Genomic DNA, 12,921 nt, shown 5'->3' on the forward strand with positions numbered 1-12,921 from the left:
CATGGATAGGGAAAGGGATACAGGTTGCCGATGGATTTCATCTAAAACCTGCGGCGGAAAAATAAGGTACCAAGTAAATAAATTGGTTTGGTCCACATATCAGACTTCTCATGGTGCCGATGGCAAGGTACAAAATCATTTCTGGGCAAATAATTATTTTGCTCTAATGAGGAACATTTCAGATAACCAGAAAAAACTAGTTTCAAATTAGTTAAGCATAATGATGCACCGTGAAAACCATAGTTCTTTATGCATAAAACATCTGCAGCTAACATAACAAGTAATAATAATACTTGCCTACCAACATTTCATAATGTGAGAGCAGCCTTCAATGATAGGATATCAAAGGTTAGAACCTCAAGGAGGAATGAGGGTGGAAAGCTAAATTGGATTTAATCTAATGAGCAAATAAAACATATATGACAATCGAGAAAAGGTTAAAACCTCAAAAAGAGCCTCAGCCAGCATGACTATTCTTGAAATACTTGCTCGCGCGCTAGATTCCTCAGCCATTGGGAATGATTCACATGAGCACATACCGTCTGCATGGAGTCCTAATGGACACGAAGTGTTCAACCGACCAATCTCATCAAGGCCGCCGCGAAGCCTTTCCCATATCTGTATGAAGTAAAGAAAACAGCTTAAGTAACATGATAGTGATCATAAATCCAGTTAAAAAATGCAAGTGACATAAGCAAATTAAGCATTGTATACTCCAAATATTCAGAATCACCTCAGATCTTGAGTGTCGCATTCGTTCATTCAATCTGTGAATTCTACTCCCCCTATATCCAGACGGTGTCCCGACCCCATCATTTGATAAATCCTCACCAAAATCAACAAGCCACCGATCTTGAGATCCCGAATCATCAGCACCTCCAGTTGAGAAAAGGATGGTGGGAGAATCACCAAGGCTTCTATAACTACTTCGTGAAATAACATCACGAAATAATCTTCTTCTACCACCCCTACTGGCATTACGATCATCGGCATCTGTGTTGTTGCGAGACAAAATATTGGAAGATATTGCGACCACATCAACTTGAAGTAGACCATCATTTCCATGTCCTCTTTCCCGGTTGGACACAAGAATACCTAAACCTGACGGTATTGTCTCGTGACGAGGTTCATCTTCTGACACTTGAGAAGTTGGTGTTGTATCGGAAACTTGAGAAACAGGAACGGAAGAACTACGGACAGATGTCTCTGCGTCTGTGTCATTCTCAACAGAAATCTCACCATAGCCGGGATTCCCATTCTCTTGAGAGATTGAGCCACTTGGACGTGCAGTCTCGTGAGAGATTTGAGAGACACCACTAACAGCTGGATCATCAACATTATTGATTCTATCCTTGTTAGCAGAAACATTTACAGAGACTGAATATTGTTGTTCAACATATGAAGTACTAGCTGTGTTGTTACTATCACTTAATGATTCAGGATGACTATGACCAGCACTTACCTGATAAGGAGGGACTAATTCCTTATGTTCAGACAAGCAATTCCTCTGACTACTTGTTCCAACATTTCTAGAAGAACCTTCAACAGTAGCATTATCGCGTAACTCTGTTCTCGTATCGGTTGAAGTTGAAGTTTCAGCATGAGGACAGCGACTAATTCTACCTTCTGTACATAATAATGACGATTCATCAGTGACTTTCTGAATTTCATCATCAAAATTTCTTGCCGAATTAACCTGGTGTTCATATTGTTGATCTTCCATCTATAAAAAATAGTATAAAATGTCATTTCCGGGTATCATTCACTCTGATTATCTATTTAACAGTCATCTCGAGTTTATTGCATGTTTGACGGCATAAATTTGCAAGTCATACTTATACATTCTATTTAACTTGAGTCGCGAGAATAGTCAACTAATTAAGAACAAATGTGATATTTGAATTTAAAATCCATCCTTTTTTTTTACTCAATGAAATCCATCCTTAAACAGGCACTTCAATGCATAAATCAGTATCAATCAACATCATTCTAAAACTCAATGGAGAGTAAACAAGTGCCACTACTTGCCAGTTAATGAATAAAAGAATGGAAGTAAACTTGTAACATGTAAATTTTTCAATATTTCTGACAAAAATGATATCATTGGCATCATCAAATAATTTCATTGATTAAGCTCAAATATGTCAAATCGTATTAACCAATTGGCAAATTATCAGATTATAAAATCACCAACAGCTACAAAAATCTAAGTTGAAAATTTTCAACAGGTAAAGCTCAATTACAAAGCTTTTTAAAACCTAAATTTGCATATCAAATTGATGCCAAGGGAAAAAATACCAGGTTTAAAGCGTATATAACTATTATTTTGATGCTATGAATAAAAAGGGGGAGTCCGATGAATGAACTCAGATTTGAAAAATCGAATTTTTGAATTGAAAAAGTGAGTGTGAATAGAAAAAACGAAACGGGTAACGACAAAAAAAAAGGTACCTGAGAAATAGTGCGAGAGGTGGAGGTGCCACAGAGAAAGGAAGATAATCTGAAGCGATTGTTGAGCCTTGGAGGAGTAGAAGAGCGAGAGCCGAGTCTACTAGAGCTTGAACCCATGTCGATGAAGATGTAGGAGAGAGAAAGAGAAAGTAAAAAAAAAAAAAAAAGTCTCTGAGAGGTCAATGAGAGAGAAAGTAGAGAGAAGAGATTATAAGAGGAAGTGATGAAGAAGATCTTGTTGATGCCTTTTGCTGTTGCTTGCTTGCTTGATGAATGAATGAATGAATTCAGTGATCAAATGATGACAATGGAAAGCTGACCAACTTTGAGTTTTATTTACTTTTTATTCATATTCTCGATTATTTACCTTTTTTTTTTTTAAGAAATTTTTCTTGTGTGTTTAAAATTAAGTTTTACGTTTTCATCTATGATAAACGGATTATTATTACTTTTTAATATTAACCTTTTAAATTTATTGAATTGTTTTCTTATCTTTTATTTAACTATATCCGAATGAAACGTGTACTCGAAAAAGATATGAATGAAGTGGAAATGAAAGGAAAGTACCTGTCAAAGATAAATAAAAGCAGAGTGAGAGTATTAAATATAACATACAAAATAAATACTATTATATTGGATTGAATTTTTTTTAAACGATTTTTTATTTTAAATCCTTCGTTTAAATTTATATATAAAATGTGTTACTTTTGTTAACAAAATTCTAAAATGGAGATATTTTTTTTACAACAATAATTTAACAACTTCATTTTATTGTCAAAATAAATATTATGCATATTATTTTAACGACTCTGTACTTTGTAGTCTATAAATTAACACATTCATTATATTTTTAAAAAAATTCCGTTATATGTTTCTTCTCGATCTAATAAATAAAATATAATGAAATTGTCAATAAAAATGTATCTACTCTACCACGGATATATTTTTTTTATTAAATATTTATTTATTTTATTAATATGATTTGATTCTTTTTAATTATTTTATTTATTAAATTAATCATTAATCCTTATGAAAAATAAAAGTTAATAAATGATTGTTTTATGAGATACTACTTCGTTGAAGAACAAAAATATATCATTTAGATTATCGTTTCTCCATCTTACGACCTAAATAAAAAAAATGACATTGTGTTGTTTCATTTCATACTTTTTTAACTATCATATTGGTTACAAAACATATTTCTTTTTAACTAATTTTTTATTTACTTTATAAATAAAAAAATATTGCCTGCAAATATATACCATAAGTGCAAAAAAATTATCTGTTAGGACAAATTTAAATCTAAAATATTTTAGAGTTTTTTAGTTACCACTTTTCATCTATAGTTTAGATCTCTCAATACACTTAAAGAGATTATTTTATTTTTTTTGTTATATAATTTTTTTTTTCGTTTAACTCACACATTCGAAATTTTATAAAAAGTTTCAAATTTTTGAAATACAAAATAAATTTACTTTAAGAAGTTTGAATTAATTTTTAAAATACAATTTATTTTATTTATATATAAAATATTTTGAAGCTTTCGTCTTTAACAAAAGTTTTGAAATGCAAAGTTTCAAAACTTTTTTTTTGAAACCTAAATTATCGTAACGTAAATAATGATATTATTTTTTTTTTAAAATTTTCTATTTTTAAAATATCTAAATTTTAAAAAAAAAAAATTTCAAAAATTTTCTATTCTGATATTTCTTATTTTTATATGTAATAAAAGAGATGAAATAATATTTTTTAAATGTACCGAGGAGGTATGAAATATATGTGGGAAGGTAGTAAATATAAAACTCCACATTTTATTTTATATTTATTGCAGGAGTTTGTATTGATCTTGCCGACTAGGACAAGCCCAAGGAAGTATGGGTCAGCCACAAGACCCATGACCAAGGAAATGGGGCAATAAGGCAAATATGAGAGGGAGTGAAAAGTGTGATGTTATAATTCTCTTCTCTAGAGATTTGTATTTTTCTTCTCCATATTCTCTCTAATTCTTCTTTATGCATTATACTTATTATAGCTTATACACTGGACTATAAATGAGAACATCTTACTTCAAAGTAGCAAAACATATACTGCAATCATATTCTAATCGATAATTTTTAATTCAAAGCAGCAAAACAAATTATTCATTGATAAACTATTCAATTCAAAGTACAAGATATACTGCAAACAATTAAAAAGAGTATATCAAAGACGCATAAACAAACCGATAAATATTATTTTCTTGATTTCTAATTATTTCATTTTTTGTTTTTGTTTTATAAAACAATTGAAGTAATCATTTTGTATAAGAAACTGACAAGATATATATGCATACGCATAGATATAGATCGTACATGTCGTTATCATATCCGGACAAACAATATACAATACAAATACTTAAAAGTTTATTATGAATAACTGTTAAGGTGTATATGAAATTATTGAAATGTAATTTTCTTTCATTAAAATATTTATAGCTTTATATTAATTTTGTATCTTTAAGAAATCTTATATTAATAAGTATAGATATGGATATTAAAAAATATATAAAAAAATCAATTGCATCGATGAACAACAAAACTATTAACTACAACTAAAAAAATCTAAAATAATTTTATTTGAAAATAATTTTATCTTTTAAGGATAAATTTGGTATTAAGAAGTGTCTCATTCAATAGAAAATAAATAAGAGAAGAAAATTTAATAAAGGGGAGAGAAGAGAGAGAATAGAAAAGTTTAAAAGTATTATGTATTTGATTAGACAAGAGAAAAAGATCATGAATTTTAATTTAAGAAAAATATAAAATTATAGTTTTCACGTTTTTGAAGTTGAACTAAAAGTCTTTTAGAACATTTTTATCTTACAAATTTCTTAAACATAAAGCTTTATAGAAAATTAAGAAAACAATGTGGTGGTAGAAAATTTCTTATCGATATTTAATTCTCGTAGTTTAATTTATTATTATTTAAAAAAAATGATTAAAAAGTAAAATAAATTAAGGATAGACAGAGGAAAAACTAATGGAATTGCTTAAATTTTACGTGGATTTTGGATACCCACAACAAAAAATAGTTAAGCAACTTTAATTAGTTATATATATTGGACATGCTCTACGTTAGGAATTTTTTTTATCTCCCTCCCCTTGAACTCCCCAAGGAAACAAACTCTTATACAGAGACTAAAACATAGAGATGGTGGAATCTAAACTAAAGTCACGTGGCAAAATAGACCGGTGTGAAACAAGAAAATAAAAATGAATACAAAAATAACATTTAACTAATAAATAAGCTTACTCTGAAAAATATATAAATGTCGTTATTTTAAAATAAGGTAGAAAGTGAAATTTTGCTAGAGGTTTTGATGATTACAATTACATTAAATTGAAGTATATATTTTTATTGTGAAAAAAAAGAAGTATTTTAAACGAATGAACTTTGATGATTCAAAATTCAACCGAGAAGTAAATAATATAATTATAAATTATTCTAATTTTTATTTAAATGTTAATTATTCTATATGATTTCTTCTTAACCGAACTCAAAATAACTTAATTATAATAATTTTAATATCAATCAACATTGTATTCAATAAGTTCATACATTGCTCTAGTTTTTTATTATAATTAATTTTAAACCATATATATTCGTGAAAAGTGTGAATTATTTTCTTGTTATCTGCCAATAATTAAATATTTTGTTTTATATATTATGAAAGCCTCGAGTTTTATTTTTGCTTTCTTATTTTCTTTACCTAAAATAAAGATAAACATTTTAACAAATGTTAATAATATATATGAGATTCTATTATTAATTAAAAAATTAATAACAAAATTATTTATGATAGTCTTTTTATATGCGTTAAAAGAGATGATAAATATTAGAACTCATACATTTAACCTAACAATATAAATATTTTTTAATTAAATTATGACTTAATAACTATACAGTAGTTTTATTAGTAATTTAACTTAAATGTTAAACACTTTTAAATTATATTATAAAAAATAAATTATCAACTTTAACTTTGGATATATATATATATGAATGAATGAATATACAATGAATCAATCCTAATTCCTATCGTAATTGAGTTTATAGACGCTTTGACATGAATGTTAGGTATCCAACTACTAATTTATGCTCTGACTGATAGATAGTTAAAAACTTTAATAGAGTTTATCTCCTGTCCTCTACAAATAGCAATTGTTTTGATTCATTGAATCACAAATTATATTTCCACGAGATAAATGCTAGTGCGGTTCATAGGCTGAGAAAGCTACTATTGTAAGAAATATGCACAACCCACCTCCACCAAAAGGCCCAGGCCCTCATCACCACCCTGGGCCACCGGGTCCACATCCTGGACCTGCTCATCATCCGCATGGCCCGCCAGCAGGTCCAGCACCTCCACCTGGTCCTCAAGCACCTCCACCCGGTGGTCCTCCTGGTGCTGGGCCACATGGCCACCCTCCAAACCACCGCTGATTAATCATAGCATATGCTTATGGGCTTGGTGCGCCAATCTTATATGGCGAATAATAATAACTTAGCTTGATATATATGGGGGGTGTATTATTGAATCTAGCTGCCTATGTGTGGTTATTATGCTTTTTGTGGCGTGTATGTAATCTGCTAGAACAATAAATCGAAAGATAAATGTCTTCCTTTTGTTTTTAATTAAAAAAAGTTTATATAAGTTGAATTTTGTGAGCTCATTATCAGAATTAGGGCATGTCTCCAGCTTCAATTAATTTATGTATATATTTCTTTTAATAAAAGATAAATGTTTTCTATCTGTTACATTAAATTTACGTATATATTTATTTTATTTTTTTAATTAAAAAGCTTACGTATATATTTTGAATTCTTTGGCTTTAACGTCTGAAAATTCGCGTTCGAATTGTGGAAAAAAACAAAATTTGCGTGTGATTATTTGAAGTTCGATGTGGTTAGTGAAGTGTGTGTGAATTATAATTATGGTTCATAGATTTTTAAAAGTGGTTCAGTTACTTTAAATATAGTTCAGTTCTGCACTTTTTTTAAATATTTTTTCTTTAGCTAATTCATATTTTGGTCGATTTAAAAGATTTAGTACGTGAGTTTTGCCTAGTACAGCTTAGCCTAATAAAAGTAAATATTTTTTTTTCTTCAAACCAAAAAAATTATGGTCTCGTTCAACATGATTTTTGGTTTTTTATTTTGAAATGAGCTATGGTGAAAGATGATAATTAGAGGTGATGATCATCGATAGTGGTGTTGGAAGTGGTGGTCGAAAGTATGATGGTGGCCAAAGACGATGATGGTTAATGATTGTCGTAGTGGTGATTTATGTCTAATGATGATGGCATATTAATTTCAAAATAAAAACAATAATTATAAATCATATCTTGTTGGTATTAAATTTCAAGGAAGACTATTTTAAGATTAAGTAAAAAATTAATTAAACTCTATTTTATTTAAATATATTTTAGTTTTAAAATTGACTTTCAAAACCAAAAATTAAAAATTTACAACCATTTTAAATTAACCTTAAAATTCTATTTACATGAGATAAAATATCCGACGTAACAATATCACATTTGTCGGTTGAAATATAACTTAAAGACGATAATAGATTTCTGATAGAAGAACTTAAATAAATAATATTGTTAATTAAAAATCATAAACTTAATTTTTTACTAATTGATAGATGAGTAGAGATCATCTCATACTTTTTATAAAAAAAAATAACTTTACTGCTTTACTTTTTGTATATGAATATCTAATTAATATATCTATATTAAGAACATTTATCCTTATACTCTCATACTAGTTTGTAATTTTATTTCCATATTATACTAAACTACCTATATTATTATTTTTTTAACAAAATAAAAAATAATTGTTCCACTTTCACCATTTTCATCTTTATTTGTGTTTTAAAAAATTTAAAATTTTAAAAATACAAATATATATTGAAAAATTATTTTAAATTCATTAAAAGATAAATATGTTCCAACCATTTAAAGTATAAATTTTTTAAAATATTTTTATATTTCGAAAAACTCTAAAACAATACATCAGTAATCTGAAAAATAAAACACCCAATTATATTTCCTATACTACTTTAACAATGTTTATGAAAAAGAAAACACTAAAATAAACATCACACTACTTTAGAAGACATTTTTTTTTGTGTGTCGAGTTTTTTCTGAGTTTTTTATTTTTCAATTTTTTATAGAAAAATGTTTGTATATTTCAAAAAACTTTAAATTTTACAGAAAATAATTCTGTTAAAAAAATTAAGAGTCTAAATTTTTTAAAATATTTTTATAGTTTAAAATTTTTAATTTTTTGAACATACTAATATTCTAAAAATTTTAAAATTATCTGTTGCTATACAATAATACTTTAACAACTTGTATTTTTTTTTTTTTAAATAAATTAATGTTGCAGGAAACTTTCATAAACTTCCCATTAAAATGTATTGAAAATATGGACGAGGTCCATTGATAATTATTAAACAGGGCCTAGCCCATTTAACTGTAAATCTCGTCTTCCCTCTCTTCTCTGTCTCGTTTCTTACCCTAAAACCCCACACTGCTCCAAAACCACCACCTCTCTCTCCTCCGGCGTCACTCTCTCTCATTCAAACATGGATGACAGCTTATATGATGAATTCGGTAACTACATCGGACCCGAAATCGAGTCCGACCAAGACTCCGACAGAGAAGAAGAAGATGACGACGACCACGACGATCCCAACGAACAACACGACACAGCCGCCGACTCCGACGGCGAAGCTGCCACTAACGGATGGCTTACAACCGGCTCCACCGACGTAGACATGCTAGACAATCAAGTAGTCCTAGCAGAAGACAAAAAGTACTACCCAACAGCCGAAGAAGTTTACGGCGACGACGTCGAAACCCTAGTTATGGACGAAGACGAACAGCCACTAGAGCAACCAATTATCAAACCAGTTAAGAACAAGAAATTCGAAGTAGGTGTTAAAGACTCTTCAACCTACGTTTCATCGCAGTTCATGCTAGGGTTAATGTCGAATCCTTCGTTGGCGAGAAATGTGGCGTTGGTTGGTCATTTGCAGCATGGGAAGACTGTGTTTATGGATATGCTTGTTGAACAGACTCATCATATGTCAACTTTTGATTCTCAGAGTGAGAAACATACAAGGTATACTGATACTAGAATTGATGAACAAGAGAGGAAGATATCTATTAAAACTGTTCCAATGTCGCTTGTTTTGGAAGATAGTAATTCCAAATCTTATTTGTGTAATATTATGGATGCGCCTGGTCATGTTAATTTTTCTGATGAAATGACGGCTGCGTTGAGGCTTGCAGATGGCGCTGTTTTGGTCGTTGATGCTGCTGAAGGAGTCATGGTAACTATTTTCTTTGCTTTTCAGTACTATTTTTTTTAACTAATTAGTGACCAGACACACCAACTTTTTCAAATTGTGTTTTGTTTTATTTCGTTCTTGTGGGAGTAGCTCTTATAATTGATGTTTCGGCTTTTGGGCATTGGTCAATTCTGATTGATAAGTTAATTTTTGTTATGTATGATCTCTATGTAGCAATGACACTTACAATTTAAAGGATTAAAGTAGTGTGTTCGAGGTATGATAGTATCCCACACCGACATATGTATATTATTACATTTACTAACTTGTATTCTCTTAAATGATTACAATTGTTTGGGTCATGTATTATTACAGTGTCTGTTTAAGTGCTTCATAGGTTATGATAGGTTTGCTATTTTCATTTCACAAAGCTAAAACTACGACCTATCTGTTAGATAATGAGACTAGTTACTATGATATAACTAACTGTATGACACTGTTGAGTTTTTAGTTTCTTTCGATTTGTAGGTAAACACTGAGAGGGCAATACGCCATGCAATTCAGGAGCGACTGCCTATTGTTGTTGTAATGAATAAGGTAAACAGATTTTTATGTTGATATGAGTGGTGGCTTTTTAGTCTTAGTCTTCTCTATTCCCCTATTTTATCCTCAGATATCAACTGTTTTCTTTTTAGGTTGACAGGCTCATAACTGAACTTAAACTACCTCCAAAAGATGCTTACCATAAATTGAGGCACACTTTGGAAGTCATTAATAACCACATATCTGCTGCCTCGTCAGTTGCCGGTGATGTCCAAATTATAGACCCTGTTGCTGGAAATGTTTGTTTCGCAAGTGGCAGCGCTGGATGGTCATTTACATTGCAATCATTTGCTAAACTGTATGGTAAGCTACATGGAGTTCCATTGGAAGCTAGTAAATTTGCTTCTCGCCTATGGGGTGACTTTTATTATCATCCTGATACCAGAGCCTTCAAAAAGAAACCCCCCGTGGGTGGTGGGGAACGATCTTTTGTTGAGTTTGTACTGGAGCCACTTTACAAGATATATAGCCAAGTGATTGGGGAACATAAAAAGAGTGTAGAGACAACCCTTGCTGAATTTGGAGTTACTCTAAGTAATGCAGCCTATAGGTTGAATGTTAGACCTTTGCTAAGGCTGGCTTGTAGCTCTGTTTTTGGTTCAGCTTCAGGTTTTACTGACATGCTTGTTCAGCACATACCTTCACCAAGAGATGCTGCAATTAAGAAAGTCGATCACATATATACCGGACCTAAAGACTCGTCCATTTACAAAGCCATGACACAGTGTGATTCTTCTGGCCCACTGATGGTTAATATAACCAAATTGTATCCAAAATCTGATTGTAGTGTGTTTGATGCTTTCGGTAGAGTTTACAGTGGTAAGTTACAGACAGGACAGGCCGTCCGTGTTCTAGGAGAAGGATACTCACCGGATGACGAGGAGGATATGACTGTAAAAGAAGTAACAAAGTTGTGGGTTTATCAAGCTCGCGACAGGATGCCAGTAGCTGAGGCTCCTCCAGGTTCTTGGGTTTTGATTGAAGGTGTGGATGCTTCAATAATGAAAACCGCAACTCTTTGTAACGTGGACTATGATGAGGATGTATACATATTCAGGCCCCTTCTGTTCAATACTCTGTCAGTGGTGAAAACAGCCACTGAGCCATTAAACCCAAGTGAGTTGCCAAAAATGGTTGAGGGCCTGAGGAAAATTAGCAAGAGTTATCCTTTAGCAGTTACTAAAGTTGAGGAGTCTGGGGAACACACTATATTAGGGACTGGTGAGCTGTACTTAGATTCAATTATGAAGGACCTGAGAGAGCTCTATTCTGAAGTTGAAGTCAAGGTCATATATTGCTTTCCATTTCCCTTTTCAACTCTTCTACTAATAGTTTTGGTTCTATTTTTTTTGGGTTAGACATTGATTTAAACCTGTCCCTCTGTTGAAGACTATCCTTTCCTGTGCTTTTTTAGGTAGCAGATCCTGTTGTCTCATTTTGTGAAACAGTTGTCGAATCTTCATCAATGAAATGTTTTGCTGAAACACCAAACAAGAAGAACAAAATAACAATGGTAGGTATTGTATAAGCTTTATCGCATATTGTAGATTTCTTAGTTCATGGATACATTTTTCGGAGTCTGATTTAATGTTCACTTGACTCATAAAAATCTTGACCATTCTTTAGATTGCTGAGCCACTAGAAAGAGGTCTTGCAGAAGACATAGAAAATGGTGTTGTTAGCACAGACTGGAACAGAAAGAAACTAGGTGAATTTTTCCAGACTAAGTATGACTGGGATCTTCTTGCTGCACGGTCCATCTGGGCATTTGGCCCTGATAAGCAGGTAAATCACTCTACCTATCTATTTGCCCAACTGTCTCCCGGAACTTATGTGTAACATATTATAGTTCCAATGCAGGGCCCCAATATTCTGTTAGATGATACCCTTCCGACTGAAGTTGACAAGAATCTGCTTAATGCTGTTAAGGATTCCATTGTTCAGGGGTAAACACATAATACAGTGATTTATTCAGCTGTTCAGTGATTAGTTGATTCCACTTTGTTGATGTTATGTTATGTCTTTAACAGATTTCAGTGGGGTGCACGAGAAGGACCTTTGTGTGATGAGCCCATCAGAAATGTTAAATTTAAGATTGTTGATGCAAGGATTGCCCCTGAGCCTCTTCATCGTGGATCTGGCCAGATTATTCCAACAGCACGACGAGTGGCTTATTCTGCTTTCCTTATGGCTACCCCTCGGCTTATGGAACCAGTATATTACGTTGAGGTATATACTTGCTCTGTTATGCTTCGATATTGGTTGCATATTAAACTCAATTGTAATTATTCCATGGGTCAGGAACTAATTGATCCTATAAATTTAAATGATGGTCTAATCACGATGGCTTTTATGTATATGGCCAAGATAAAGTAATTTTATTGCAGCTAGTAAAATATTTATTGCCTTTCTCAATATGTCATACCCTTATGATTAATGCACAAGAGTTAAGAAAAGTAGTTTTTACATTTAATTTGTCAACAATTACATTTTCTTTTGAAAATCATCTTTCAATTATTTAGGGAAAG

At 31.3% G+C, this 12,921-nt stretch overlaps 2 protein-coding genes across 2 annotated transcripts in view; one reads left to right on the forward strand and one right to left on the reverse strand.

Moving 5' to 3' along the window:
* Positions 1 to 2,768, reverse strand: part of LOC101493889 (uncharacterized) — a 4,205-nt gene extending 1,437 nt beyond the window's left edge. Inside the window, exons 1-4 of the mRNA XM_004508559.4 lie at positions 2,452 to 2,768; positions 734 to 1,723; positions 445 to 618; positions 7 to 48 (exon numbers count right to left, since the gene is read on the reverse strand). Coding sequence (XP_004508616.1) covers positions 7 to 48; positions 445 to 618; positions 734 to 1,723; positions 2,452 to 2,568 — 1,323 coding nt within the window. The 5' untranslated portion in view covers positions 2,569 to 2,768. The remainder of the gene's footprint in view (positions 1 to 6; positions 49 to 444; positions 619 to 733; positions 1,724 to 2,451) is intronic.
* A 6,174-nt stretch (positions 2,769 to 8,942) lies between these two features.
* Positions 8,943 to 12,921, forward strand: part of LOC101507129 (110 kDa U5 small nuclear ribonucleoprotein component CLO) — a 5,791-nt gene continuing 1,812 nt past the window's right edge. Inside the window, exons 1-7 of the mRNA XM_004508345.4 lie at positions 8,943 to 9,832; positions 10,319 to 10,387; positions 10,486 to 11,679; positions 11,808 to 11,906; positions 12,020 to 12,178; positions 12,254 to 12,339; positions 12,424 to 12,622. Coding sequence (XP_004508402.1) covers positions 9,083 to 9,832; positions 10,319 to 10,387; positions 10,486 to 11,679; positions 11,808 to 11,906; positions 12,020 to 12,178; positions 12,254 to 12,339; positions 12,424 to 12,622 — 2,556 coding nt within the window. The 5' untranslated portion in view covers positions 8,943 to 9,082. The remainder of the gene's footprint in view (positions 9,833 to 10,318; positions 10,388 to 10,485; positions 11,680 to 11,807; positions 11,907 to 12,019; positions 12,179 to 12,253; positions 12,340 to 12,423; positions 12,623 to 12,921) is intronic.

Source organism: Cicer arietinum, chromosome 7 (genome assembly GCF_000331145.2).
Source record: "Cicer arietinum cultivar CDC Frontier isolate Library 1 chromosome 7, Cicar.CDCFrontier_v2.0, whole genome shotgun sequence".
In the NCBI taxonomy this organism is placed as follows: domain Eukaryota; kingdom Viridiplantae; phylum Streptophyta; class Magnoliopsida; order Fabales; family Fabaceae; genus Cicer; species Cicer arietinum.